Source organism: Varroa destructor, unplaced genomic scaffold (assembly GCF_002443255.2).
Source record: "Varroa destructor unplaced genomic scaffold, Vdes_3.0 BEIS01000001.1, whole genome shotgun sequence".
Lineage (NCBI taxonomy): Eukaryota > Metazoa > Arthropoda > Arachnida > Mesostigmata > Varroidae > Varroa > Varroa destructor.
The window spans coordinates 68235933-68249348 of record NW_019211454.1 but is presented as its reverse complement, the minus strand read 5'-3'; the positions used below and the strand labels follow the sequence as shown (position 1 = coordinate 68249348).

At 41.1% G+C, this 13416-nt stretch overlaps 1 protein-coding gene across 3 annotated transcripts in view; it reads left to right on the top strand.

The window, feature by feature from the left end:
* The first annotated feature begins 4799 nt into the window (after nucleotides 1-4799).
* Nucleotides 4800-13416, top strand: part of sas (stranded at second transmembrane protein) — a 57111-nt gene continuing 48494 nt past the window's right edge. The window contains exon 1 of one of the 3 annotated variants that reach the window (XM_022803480.2): nucleotides 4800-6276. In XM_022803480.2, the coding sequence (XP_022659215.1) occupies nucleotides 5967-6276 (310 nt within the window). In that variant the 5' untranslated portion in view covers nucleotides 4800-5966. The remainder of the gene's footprint in view (nucleotides 6277-13416) is intronic. The other 2 variants (XM_022803453.2, XM_022803472.2) reach the window with 2 other exon arrangements.

Genomic DNA, 13416 nt, shown 5'->3' with positions numbered 1-13416 from the left:
GAATCAGTGTTGTTTTGCCTTTCGGCTAGATTTACTCTACTACGTACGCTTATCCATTAGATGTAACTTGTATTTCGAATCCGATCAGCCATTTGTCGTCGCAACTCTTGGCGATCGTCATCATATTGACACGAAGTTTTTTTATTCTATTATCATCCCAAGTTCTTTAACTGTGGACGGCGAGCCTTGTTTGCTAACCATAACGCAAATCATTCGAGTCAAACGTCAACTGTTTTTATCGTCCGTTTACAAAGGAAAAGTAGCACGCGCTTGAACCAGGCAGAAGCATTTGACCGAAAATCTCTTGCGGTACGCTTCCGCAACGACGTCTTGGCCAAGAGTTCAAACTTTCCCATGTGAGCGTTAACGGTGAAGCGTTCCTGGACGCCGGACAATGTATCGAAGTGCTAATAATTTATCACACAAGTCATCTTAATTACTGTCTGACGGGCAGCTTATTTACCTCCTCTCTGATGGCCCAGTTGACAACTATATATCGATCTACCCAGTACGCTGATAGCTTAACTTCACCTATTTACTGTGGTTTAACGATACCATTATGACAGGAAAGTAAGACTATCCTGACGTAACTGTGAGTATTTTTTATTTTATGCCCTATCCTTACCTCGAAACACATTTTCGAAATAATACTGAGTTACCCTACAAATGTTAAAGGTATATGGAGCTGGCATGTGGCATCGACTTGAGCTAAGTTTACATTTGCTGCATTTTGTGCTCGGATCCAGCCATGCAAAGCAACGTTTAATCACCACTAATAATCAAAATGATAACAATAACTTAAATATTTAATTATTCTAATTATCAAATAGTACGAACGTGATCTCGACTACAGTGATTCTTTTAAGCAAACAAATATTTACCAGAAAACGACAGATTTGGCATTGTTCAATCCCTATATAGATCGAGCATAAAACCAGTAGCTGCATGAAGCTTTCCCGCAAAAAAAACACTCGTGAAGATAAGTGTTACAGTACAATAATGAGCAGCGGATAATTATAATGATATACCATAATGTGTTGTTTGCAAGTAACACAGTTTTTATGGATCGGAATTTCATGAAAAACGGTAATCGTTGTTTACCATCAAATGAGTAGGCAACGCTTTGAGCCTTCGCTGTCCGTTTTTAACTGTCCTATCGCGTATAACAGCTCCCCTTAGTTGAACGGTAGCGGCGTGGCGATCGGCTAGACCCCAATCGTTTCTGCTGAAACGAGATTCGGATTAATCGACTGCTTCGTAAGATGGTGTCCAAAATGGCGAGAAGTTTTAACTACTTCGAATTTAATTTTTAAATAATCGGTTTATAAGGAGTTCGAATAAACCAATATTGTCTTAAAATGGGCAGGCAGTCATGTGACCAAGATGTTGGTGAGTCACACTGTTGCAGTGAGCCTCGAGACTCCTTTAAATAACTCTACTTTAATCAGAAAAATATTCTACATACGTCTTCCGAGAGCCAAGAGCTTTATGACGAAGCAGCGTACGATAGTGGCACATTTTTTGCCGTAATCTATAATTGAGCTGTAGCCGTCTACCGCCGAGGAACGTTGACGGGACAATAAAATGACGGTGGGCTTTTCAAATCTCGAATCTAAACAATCTCTAATAGTCAGAGCCCATAATTTTCATACGGTCATACTCGTTCCAACTCCCTCCGTTCTACCTGTTATAGCTACGCCTGGTCCAAAGTTGCGCCATGTAGAGTGTTTAATCAACTGGGGGTTTCCACCAACAGAAAATTAAACACCAGCGCAGACGCCGCAAAACTGTCAGCCACAAAGGCATTTGTCCATGACTTACTTTCGCACCCACGTTATCAATCGTATGCTTGATATCGACCGACCTGAACCAAACACAAAGACGTTTATCTACTTATCTTTTTTCCAACCAGCTGCGGCACCGTGCTGGCAGCGATTCATGAGTGCAGAAGTGAACCGACATATCGTTTGCCTAGTTAATACTTAATCTCACAAAAGGTCCATAATAAGCTATTGGAGGGATTGAAGCTCACCCGGCATCGTATTTGTTTCTTCTAGCTAAAAATAGATGGTCCTGCAGACCAAGCCTTTATCAAAGGTCACATCATAAATACTTCTACGATAATCGGCGATGCACTAGCCTTGCGGAAGGCTGAGGACCCCTATAGTTTGTGAAGTTGACTTATAAAAGTCGACAAGAACAGCTGTCTCGCGGAGCGCTTCATTAGCCAAAACAGTTCCGTTAGGTTGAACCTGAATTATGATGTAAAATTAGAAAAATTGCGTTCAATACTTAAGCTCGCCTTAAGAAAGCCTGAACGGTAGTCAGTACTTCTATTGACATTAGACAATAAATAATCATTTATAGAAATTCTTATTTTAATGGATGATGTTGCAAAACAGTAGACCGTTGGCCTAGTGTTCGCTCGTTTCGCTTTTACTATGAGATATTAACTTATATAGTACCTATACAACGCGATTGGCCGCATCCAGATGAAAAGTGGAATCATCCTATCATGATAGTATCTTAACCGTCATGTCCACCAATATCATGAGACTTTAAAAAAGCATCGATTTTTGTCCATCGATGAAACGCTTTTCTAGCTTAGTAGATCTGTTGTATACGTATTGATAGTCATAGTCAGGCATAAGAGAAATAAGACAGTGAATACCAAGCGGAACACGAGTAAATCGTTGTAGCCTTTACTTCTCAAACATTTATTGGCAAAACAGTTACTCCTTAATGACGATACCATGCTGTTATAATTTCTTCTGCATTCGCAGAAAAATCTCATCTTAATCTCGTTTAACTGAGGCCGCCTATCATAATCGCGAACTAACTAAATACCTGTGATCGCGTCACGCCCGTTTCCGTGAGTTCGCTATTCCTGAAAACGTTTGTGCAGGTTTTGTTATACTTTTTTTTTTTTTTTTTTTTTAAAAACAGGCAGTTTAAGCCATCGTAGTATTACCTAAGGTATGAGATATTCTAATTAACCGATTAGTAATTATATGAAAGACTTGATCGTTGTGAATATACAATTATAGCTAGCACGTGATGGTGTAGTCCACAGTCTTATGCGAAATTGAAAGAATCTATTTAAGGCATGCAAATCCGTAGTGCCGTCAAGGTACGTCGCCTTCACCAAGAAGTTTCTAAGAAAAAAAAAAACAGTTTTCAATGACGTTTGCGATAATGCAATATTTTGCTCAGTACTAAATGGCGATTGTGAAACCGCGTGGTTGACCCAGAAACGTTTCGAATACAATCTGGGTTCAGAATCGGTCAGTGGACAGTTCTGACAGAACGAACAATTTCTGAACCACCACTAGATGTCGCTTAAACCATAGTCAACGGCCTCGGCAAGGTGTATCGTTGTCAGTTATGATGCATTTTGCATAAAGTAAGGGGAGATTCACAGTGTAAACTCACGCACTGAATTAGAGATATGATAATGCGTGAAGACATGGCGAGCAAATCTTTTCTACTCATTCACGGCCGCTATAAAGATTGTTCGGTATTGACTGTCCTTGTGTAAATATTTCTGTGTCACAAGTCGCTTATTTGCAAAGTGGCTCGCCAATATAAAAAACCTTGCGCTTTATTTCGGGTTGAATGGACCCTGAAAGCCATTGATATTTTCAATGAAGAAGATAGTTCATCGAAGATGACAACAAATAGAATTTGTGATTATTAAAATAGAGCAATTTTTTCCAGAGTTCAGACAATGCTCGATGTATTTACTTTGAATAGTATAGCTATATTCTCTGCGTGTAGTAGCATTTGCACAAGCTGCGCCATTCCCAAACACTTCCGACTTGATGGACTGAGACAGGCTGTCTAGCGTCACTTCTATCGCCTAGAGTTGGCAGTATTTTCTTCCCATTCGGTCTAAACACCCGTAGGCAATATAATTAAGTATCATATAGATAATACTAGAATCACTACGAATATTGCCACGACGGCACGTAATCGTCTGTCAACAGTCTACCTATGCTTTTTGACAGACCTAGCTAACGTATGCCACTATTCGATAAAGCCTGCAGCAATCAACCATATTACGTATACTAGAGCGCCACCCGTGCGTTTCGCCAAGGACCTGCTCTGCTGTTAAACACATTTCACCCGTGTAGAAGTAAAAGGCTGATCATATTTACAACAGAGATAACGTCAAACAGCGGCCAGCTGTTTTCTAATAACTATAACCTAACGGCTTTTTCCACAGCGTAGTTCAAACACAGTTTATGATGCAACATAGCTTGAGTACACTGATTCACGAGGGGCAATTTTCATACTGATGGTGTACTAGCGCAGATGAAACTGCTGACCGCGCTGGCCTGTAAGCGCTAGCGGCGGCGTTGATTTCAACCTTGGATAATGACAAGGAAGTTTCTCCCGTCGGTTTACGATCAACTAAATGCACATTACGCTTTGTAGAAAGGAGTAAATTTTCCTTTAGGGAAAAAAACACCGGGCTAATCGGCTCCATCTTCCCAGAAGGAAACCCTAGCGGCCCACGAAAAATAAGCTAGACCGGATCACAGTAAGGGGCTGTTTTAGCCCAAATGCGTCGATCGGATGGAAAACAAATTGAATATGTGTCCGCTAAACAAGTAAGAGTGCGCTTCTACGTCGTCTCCAGTTTTGAACTATGTACGCAAGGGACGCCTGTTGCCCGCTACGTCTAGGCCGCCACCACTACTAGCTGGCCGGTTGACGGCCCTTTCTCAGTAAGTATGCAGTCAAGCCCTCTCCGATGAGCTGCCCTCTCCATGGCGGTCTTACTTCACACATGCTCAGGTGATCTTTTTGACGTGTCGGTCAGCACTAAAACAACCGAACGCGGACAAAAAGAAATCTGCTGTCCGGGAAGACGTGTCCTGTTACTTCTGTGCATTGATTCTTAATACATCAAGCCAACTCGGACCGGGAAGAAGGCGATTTGTCAATGTGTCCTTCTGACGGAAAACGCGAAAGCAAGTTAAAGTGTTAAAAAAAAAGGGCATAGAAGCTCATTTCGTTACGTGAAGTAAACCGTAATCTTCGTACCGGAAACCTCGCTACAGTCTTAGGCGGCAAGGTGTTATCTCGAAGGGATTTTGCCCATCGTGTGTCGTCACTTCAAGATGTCAACACTTGAATGTCCAAGAGGCCTGCGTCCAGGCCGAAGTCGGCGGCAGACTGTAACAGCTTAAAAAGCACTGATTAAACGACGCACCCGTCCATAGTACAGTAGGTCCCTTGCCTTCTTTCTTTCTATATCTATCCCCAAGTAGAGTGGCACTACAATCACTACTGCAATAATTGCGCGTTACTCGTCTCGTGTGTTCGGCATCCATACGTATCTGTTATTTGTCAAAGTGTGCAATTGTTGCAGCCCAGCGAACTGTTGGGTAAAATACTTTTAGTGCACTCTATTGATGAGCTGCTGCTTGCGATGAAATCGACTGAGGAACAAAACGAGTATCAGCGAAAGTGAAAAATGATGCATACGTACCAATAAGCTTTTACAATTGTAACTATTATTTACTCATGCGAGTAGTAGTAATGACTATAGCGTCGTGTCTTGCGCTTCTGACGACTGCCTGAAAGACCCTCAAATCGGCCTTATCAGTGAGTGACGAAACGACCGTCTGGCCTTACGATAAGCGTCGTGTAGCAAGCGATTTGTTGTGCATCTATCTGATAGTTAGTCATATGATGATTCGAACTGTTGTCAGAGCCTGTCGGTGCGCGACGGAAGTATTTTTGAAGAAACAGGCAACGCGTACTATTGTTGACCAACAAGCGGTCATGGTTCTAATAAAGTCAGCCTTGGGCCGAGAATAGTACAGGTTGAACGAGGGCAGATAATTCGTTTAGAGACTATCAGACCACTAAAAAACATACTCTTTTACTCGTAGCTAAAAGACAATTGATTCGCTGTGTGTTTGAAGCGACAATCACCCGGGAATACACTCCCGTGCATGCAATTAATTAGAATAGGCGTCAATGTCCTTACTGCTGCCATGAAATCGATCATTGTTACCAGTTTCCTGCTACTGGCGACAACAGCCGTTCAAACCTCCCAAGACATACAATGCGCTTGTGACTCGTCCGGAGTTCCGGACAACTCGGTTTGTCCTACCAGGAAAATGTTCTCAAACGCTAACAAGCACTGCAAGACATGCTCCGGCGCTACCTGCACACGGCTTTCAGGACAATCTTGTGGGGAAAATCTCCATTGCGAAGCTGATTTCGGACTTGCGTGTGATCCACTATTGGCGATCTGCAAAGGTATGTAATCGTATGATTCCAATTTTACGGTTATAAACTCCGCATTCTGATAGCTGTAAACGGTATCGGAGCGATCAAATTTATCTAACATGAGTATAATTTTTTAACTCTGCAAATGAATGGCAGAACGAGAAACTCATAAATTTAATACAAGATACATAGGTGTTCATGTTTCATTTTTGGTCGTATATTATAAATTTATTCTACAGTCAACACCTACTATTCGTGAAATACAAGCCGTAAGCAGTACAGATGGTACGTTGTGTCAAAGAGCCCATCGGTTCAGCTGTGGTACCGAATTAGCTCAGTCGTTCGAATCTTCTTATATGTCAATATATGCGTTTGTTATAGCTGACCATGGAATTAATAACTCCGGCAATAACGGCCGCAACGAAGGCACATTTTGAAATTCAACACAAACATTGAATAGTTCTTGGATCATCAATGGATTCAAACCGAAACGCCCAAGTAATGGTTAGGGCGTGTTTCCCAAAAAGAACTGGGCCAAAAAAATTCACTTAAACTGGTAGTTTGTGTCAATTTGGGCGTATCGTAAAAAGGCGAAAAGACGAGTAATTTCGATGATGTGATGGAACGGACTCGCTGTCAACGGCTCAAAATTGAAATAACATCTACAGTAAATTAATGCTTTTGTACACTAGGGAATTGAAAAAACTAAAGCCTCTCGCACTGGAAAAAACTATGGGCTGTCTCCCGGCGTAAAATCTATTTCTTGACACTGCTAGCCTTATAAAACAGGCAAACTTTAGTGAACCTTGCACGAACCGTTTAAGCAACATTTAACAAAAATAGCTAAAGGGTCTTGCCAAATTTTTACCTAAAACAAACACGTTCCTGTATTAGCTGACAGGTTTCAGTGTTGATTGTGTGCATGGCTGCTTAATGGATAGCACTGGATACTGGTTGGATAATGTGTAACATCATGTTCATTGAAGTGAGCTGAATCACCTTCAATCGGAAAACCGCGTACGCATTACTAAAGCGGGATTTTGCAAATACCCCCAGTAAAGGCAATATGGCCCCTGACTACTTGAAAGGGGGTATCGAAAATTAGCTTTCTGATGAATGATTTTCCTACAAATGCTATTGGAGTAAAAATATATGAAGAACAAGCTCAACTTCTGTTAAACACATGACCGGGCTTATGGCGTCAGGCTAATCTGCCCACACGCTATTGACGGGCAATCTTTTAGAACTTTCAAATGTGTGCCTTATACTTGGCAGGCGCTTTGAACTGTATGGCTTTCGACTATACCTTAGTTCTATGGAAAAAAAAAAAAAAAATGGAATACTAATGGTGCGCCTTTCTGTGTGTGGAAAGCGAAATCGGGTGCTCACATGTGGTGCCAATGCTGTGAAAAGCTTCTGAGGACCATACCGTAAATTGATGGCAAGAGTACAGAAAGGCAGAAACGGTCTCGCTTAAACTTTGAACACAATTCACGTTTGGTTGGCTGTCACAGCGAGTACGAACAAAGACCTGTTAAAGCGGAGCAGCAACATGTTTAAAAAACCACCGAATCGTTCTCAGGGACCTCATAGAAAAGGTGCAGGTCTCGCAAATTAATTTTGATTATTTTATGAGATGATTAGAGGCGTGGCGCAAGAATTGTGTTTGAATTTTGAGCAAATGCAGACTCGTCAAGCCCTGTCGCACGAAAGGCTGGCGTGAAATAGTCTAGAAAATCTAGATTGGACATTTATAAGAAGATTGCGAAATGTTTGCAGCTAAAATACGTCTAGACTTTAGCAAAAAAAGTTCTAAGTTGTTCATTAGCTCACAAGTGGCTTCTTGCATCGACCTTTCTTCAAGTCGATTCCCGTACATCCTTGACTCCAGCATTCATCACATTTGACTCCTTGCAGTGTCTGCCTCTTGCTTAAGCCCAAAAAAACACCTGGAAGGAGGAAGTTCTTCAATGACTAGGGAAATTAAACAAAAGCGAGATCAGACTGTGGTGTATTTCTATGATAAGGTTTTATTTATAGATAAAACAGGAATTGAAATTAGCGAGCTTTTCTGCGTAAAGGACAGCTAGAACCTGATTTGTGCGGTTGGCCCAAAAATGTTCGATACATTTTGGCCCTGTAGTTGTTGTTCTTGTTGAAGTGAGTCGGGTAATGGAGTTAAAGTGTTTTCTAAGAACCGTGACACTCTAGTGAAAATCATAATCTTTCAGATGTCTGTTTGGATCAACGGCAAAATCTTCTATGTAATATTTATATTTAGCACGAAAACGAATTAGGATATCCATATTGCGGGATCCATATTGCAAACTAATCTTCTCATTCTAGCTTTTTCTGAATAAAAATTTTACTTGAATGAGCGAACAACTGAGATGTATGTTTACGAGTGAAGTTCTGCAACCTAAATGCTAGGCTTCACCCAGCTTCGTGATTGTTTCCGACAGTTACTAGATATTCACAGTTAATAGCTTGCAACTTTAGGGTGTGTACTTACAAAATGTTAACTTTACTAACAGCTATCGAGCTGCTGTTGTCACTCGAGTTTAAATATTTTTATGTAGGATAGTAACTGGCCGTGCTTCATATAACGTTCGTCAGAGAATGCTCCAATGATATCGCTATTCTACCCTCATACACAATTTGTTGGGTGTTCAAAACACTAACGTCATCTTGTGTGTAATAAAGAGTGGTACCATTTACGCTTGTGGTTAAACACAGCCTATTTGTCATCCGAATTATTTCGACTTGACCGCGATACGACCTACATAAACGGATATGATTTCAGTCGAGCTGGTACAGGTTCGATATTTTCCTAAAAGGTATTTTAGGACGCGTTAAGGATAATAAAAATGATTCTAATTTCAGTTTAAGAGGAATTAACCGCTTGGCAACAATGTTTTCTAGCAATTTTTCTTTCTCTGGATTGCGATGTAGAAACTTGCCTTCCAGGCGGTGATTTTATGCTCTTTTTTACGACAGCTTGAAGAATAGGGATTTACAAAAGGGCAGCGTGATTTATTATACTAACAGCAAGTGTTATTTAACAGTTACGGATATTAAAAGAAATCCCTTAAAATACTTTTTACGACGACTACACGCTTGTGAAAATAACTGATCCTTCTTTGGCAGTGATGCGGACGCAACGCTACCCATGGTCATTTTGCCGAAAATATATTTTATCTCTGATTTTTTTTTTACTTATTACCCCTGTTATGAATTCGCTGAAAAGACGTCGTAACAACCTGGGATGCTACCAACTTAACAGAGCGTTCATACACATCACTGACGATCGCTTTTAAAAATATTGCAATTTGGCAAACAAGTACTTGTGTAGAATTTATTTAAAATTAAAATGATGTTCGTAAGTAACTTTTTTATGTACATATTTTTTTTCCTATTATCATCATCATCGCTACACATCGCAAGGTAATAACAATTGTTAATTATTTTGAATTAAATTGCTTAATTGAACTTGAGCGCTGGTATTCTAATACAGACTCACTTAACGTCGGTACGTTTTAACTTTGCACGTCACACAAATCAAGCCTTAAATCAAACTTCGAACTTCAATTACGTATTTATGAATTGGCCTCACAGACGAGTCCAGACTGGGATACAGTTAAACATCAACAATATTGGGCAACATTTACCGTAAATAACAAAACGTATGTACTGTCAGCCGTATCATAGGCACATAGTGCAACTCAGTGTAGTACAACGTCGTTTATTATGTTGCCATTATTAACGCTGCCGTGCACAGTTTTGGGATCTTGTGTGCGTGTGTCGTATAGCATTGTTGTGGCTGTTCATTAGAGCAGACTCAGCTGAAAACAGAAATTGTGTACATCCTCAGCGTGTGGGTTTCGTGGCCGACCCTTTAAAAACATCATCCATCTGAACGGATACAATCGTCCCCTGTCGTCGCCGTCGCTTTTCGTCAACACTCTTAGCTCTCAACTGCCGGCAACTGGCCAACGGCAGGCCCAGAAGCCTTTTGATTGACTGACTGAAGGACTAAGCGGGTAAAAGTTATGAGACAGGAAGGACAATGCAGTGAAATTCTGTAGGCAGTTATGAGTTCAGATTAAAGAGGCAATTGTTTACAACAAAGACTGTGTTCCTTGCGCGCGGTGCAACACCTAGAACAACAGTGCACAATCAGCAGACGAAAGAAATGGAAGAACGGTGCCCACAGCAAGAAATAGATACTGAGGCCACGTACCTGGGCTCTAACTTTCTACCAGAGCTCTTTCACAGGGCGTACGCACACAAGCATATAACATTCAATCAAACAAGCCACACGTAATAGTCGATCGGTCAAAAGACGAAATGTAGCATCGTTTGTTTGACCAGTAATTCCGCCAGCCTTGTTCCGCATGTTCGAGTGGGTCTGAGAAGTCATTTGTTATCCGACGGAAGATGAGAGGCCGTTCAGTAAACGTGGTCTCCCATTAGCGCATCTCACGTGTATATGTGTGTACGAGAATGCGCGCGAATGGGCCTTTAAACGAACAAGACTCTGAGCGGTCAGGAGACCCCGAAATATTATGGAAGAAGTCTGTTGATAGAGTTACTGTCGCCTAAAGAAAACAGGTAGCAGCCAGAGTATCGAAACGGAATTCCCTCATGACTTCACCAATGGGTACATCGGCGGAAGCACGTAAGGCTGAAGCCATGAATTGGAGAAATGGCTGGGTGACCATTCCACATCAGTTCTTTGTTTTGTTTTCTTAAATACACATGTTCTACGTATACGTATCACGATCACGTATATCGTAAATGAACCCTGTGACATGGCTGTATTTGTGCAAATAACTGATGATCTATCAAATAACTATCGATTCACCCAGACAGCTAAAACCAGACCGAGTGTTTTTAGCAGCCGTTACACCTCAAATTTAGGTCTTCATCTAACCTTATATATGGTACGCAATGCTTTTGTGGATCAATGCTGGGGAAAAACTGTACCTTTCACCCCTCATGGAAAACGAGGTGCCTATTCTCAAGTTGTTAGCGAGCTATCCGGGTGAGAGGAGCTGGATTTCAGCAAGTAACATTACCGTAACGTTTATGGAATACATCCGTTAGTAAAGTAAAAGAAAGAAAATACATTCGACTTAGGTTTTTTTTTTATGTATTTAACTACCAGAAACCCGACACATAAAAATGGCTACCAATAGCTCCTAATAAACGCCTGTTAATAACAGCGTTGCACCGGTTTGTAAAATGATTCAGACATACATTTGATGCGCCAGGACGGGTACATTCAAGACACAACAGTGTATGGACGAGGGCCGCTATAAACCCTAACAGCACTTAAAGACCACTTGAGATAAGCACGTTACGCCTGTCAGAGAAGATTCTTCCGATGCAGACCAAATATCTTCGAGGTAAAGCCAGCGACCTGCCCGGTATAACTTCGCATCTAGGTAAATTTACCTGCCCGCCGTCAAGGCCACTCTGCCAACAATCGGGCATGCATATACACGTATGCGATATGTTGGCCATTCTACATACGTGAATATACATAGATTTAGAAAATAAGTCACAGCGAATTGTTATACTAATGATCGGCAAACTATCGGCGACCAGTGACACCGTACAGTGACTCCAAGTGATGTCATCTAGATACACTTTCAGTCGTCCTCATTGCTGGCAAGCGGATTACTTGATTCTATAACGTAGCAGGTAATCATGTAGCAAGCAACCTCGAGTCAGCTCGAGTGTCGAGACCGCTAAACATTGAGATCTTCCAGGTTTTTGATGAATTTGAAATTATAGGAACTATGCAAATCGACCCTTAGATCATACAATTGAAGTGTCTTTGCCTGAGTAGCGCTTGCGGCCCAACGTCTTGAAAAACCCATTTAGAATAATGAATCTGTCGTTCGTTAGTAGCTAGCTTAATTGATCGAGCTAGACGACATCTCAAGAGAAATCTAACGATTGTTCATTTTAATCTGCATGTTTACGTCGACGTGCTTACCGGAGACGACTCTTTTGTTTATCTACATCTCTGTGTGATCTTAGGCAGAAGTTCAATTGTTTTTATATGTGGGCTAGCATTCCGATTTAATAATGTTTCATAGATCCTGGGGGGTTGGGGTCCGAATGATTTCTCTAGTGAAAATTCTTAAAACAACTATCGATGTTTCCAAAAGATTACACGTATAGCATTTCCGCATTCGAAATCAAGGTCGGGAAGACACAGACGTAGTACAAAGTACGGTAGGTGCTTTTCGTGCACATCGATAGAACCAGAATGAACAGCAAAGAGGTTCTGAATCACATGGATCAGTATTTTTTTTTTAGTTACTGGCATGAACTAATGACTTTAATAATGGAAAGAACTTGTTTTTTTCCACTGTGAAGTATTTCTCGTGTGTGAGTTCGGTCACTTGACTGCTATATGAAATTAAGCTAAACATTTAAAAACACAAATTACTATACTTTTTTTTTATTCGTCGCACAAGTTTTGCTTCTTGAAGCTGATCTGCCAGCGGGTAGTCTAAAGAATGCTGTCAAAATAGGTACAACGCATTCACGAATGAACCTATTCAATATAGGACGGTCTGCAGTTCAAACTTTGCTGATACGGTTTACAATAATAGTAAACCTGGTTACTGAAAAGAAGTGTTTAGTGCTTCATATTGTCTACCACCAATTCGAAGTCAAATTTTCGAGTGGCGATGGCACCTACAAATAGGAGTTGATTAACCAAAGAAAGCCCGTTTTGGTTTGACGGTAGACAAAAGCTGAATGTTTGCAAGCAACAAAAAAAACTAAAGAATAACGAAGAGAGAGAGCACTTTCGTTTTTGTCACCCCCACGTGCCCCATAGCAGCAGCAACGCTTTTATCGGCGTCTTGTTTAGACGTCGCCGAAACTGTAGACATTGCCTTTTCCTGCTGCAGCGATTTAGCGGTTCTCATCGATAGTCTCGATAATGAACCTTTTCTTTCGTCCCCACGTAAAACCCGTTAATGATGGCGACCATGATAGAATGGTATGAGCCACCATCTCCAGATAGCTCCACTGAAGAATATTGACAGCGTAAAGGATACAGAAAAGGCAATAATCGAGGGTTAACAACGCATCCCATATATGTTTAACGAGGAACACTTATGCTGATCTCTGAACGATAGTCCGGCG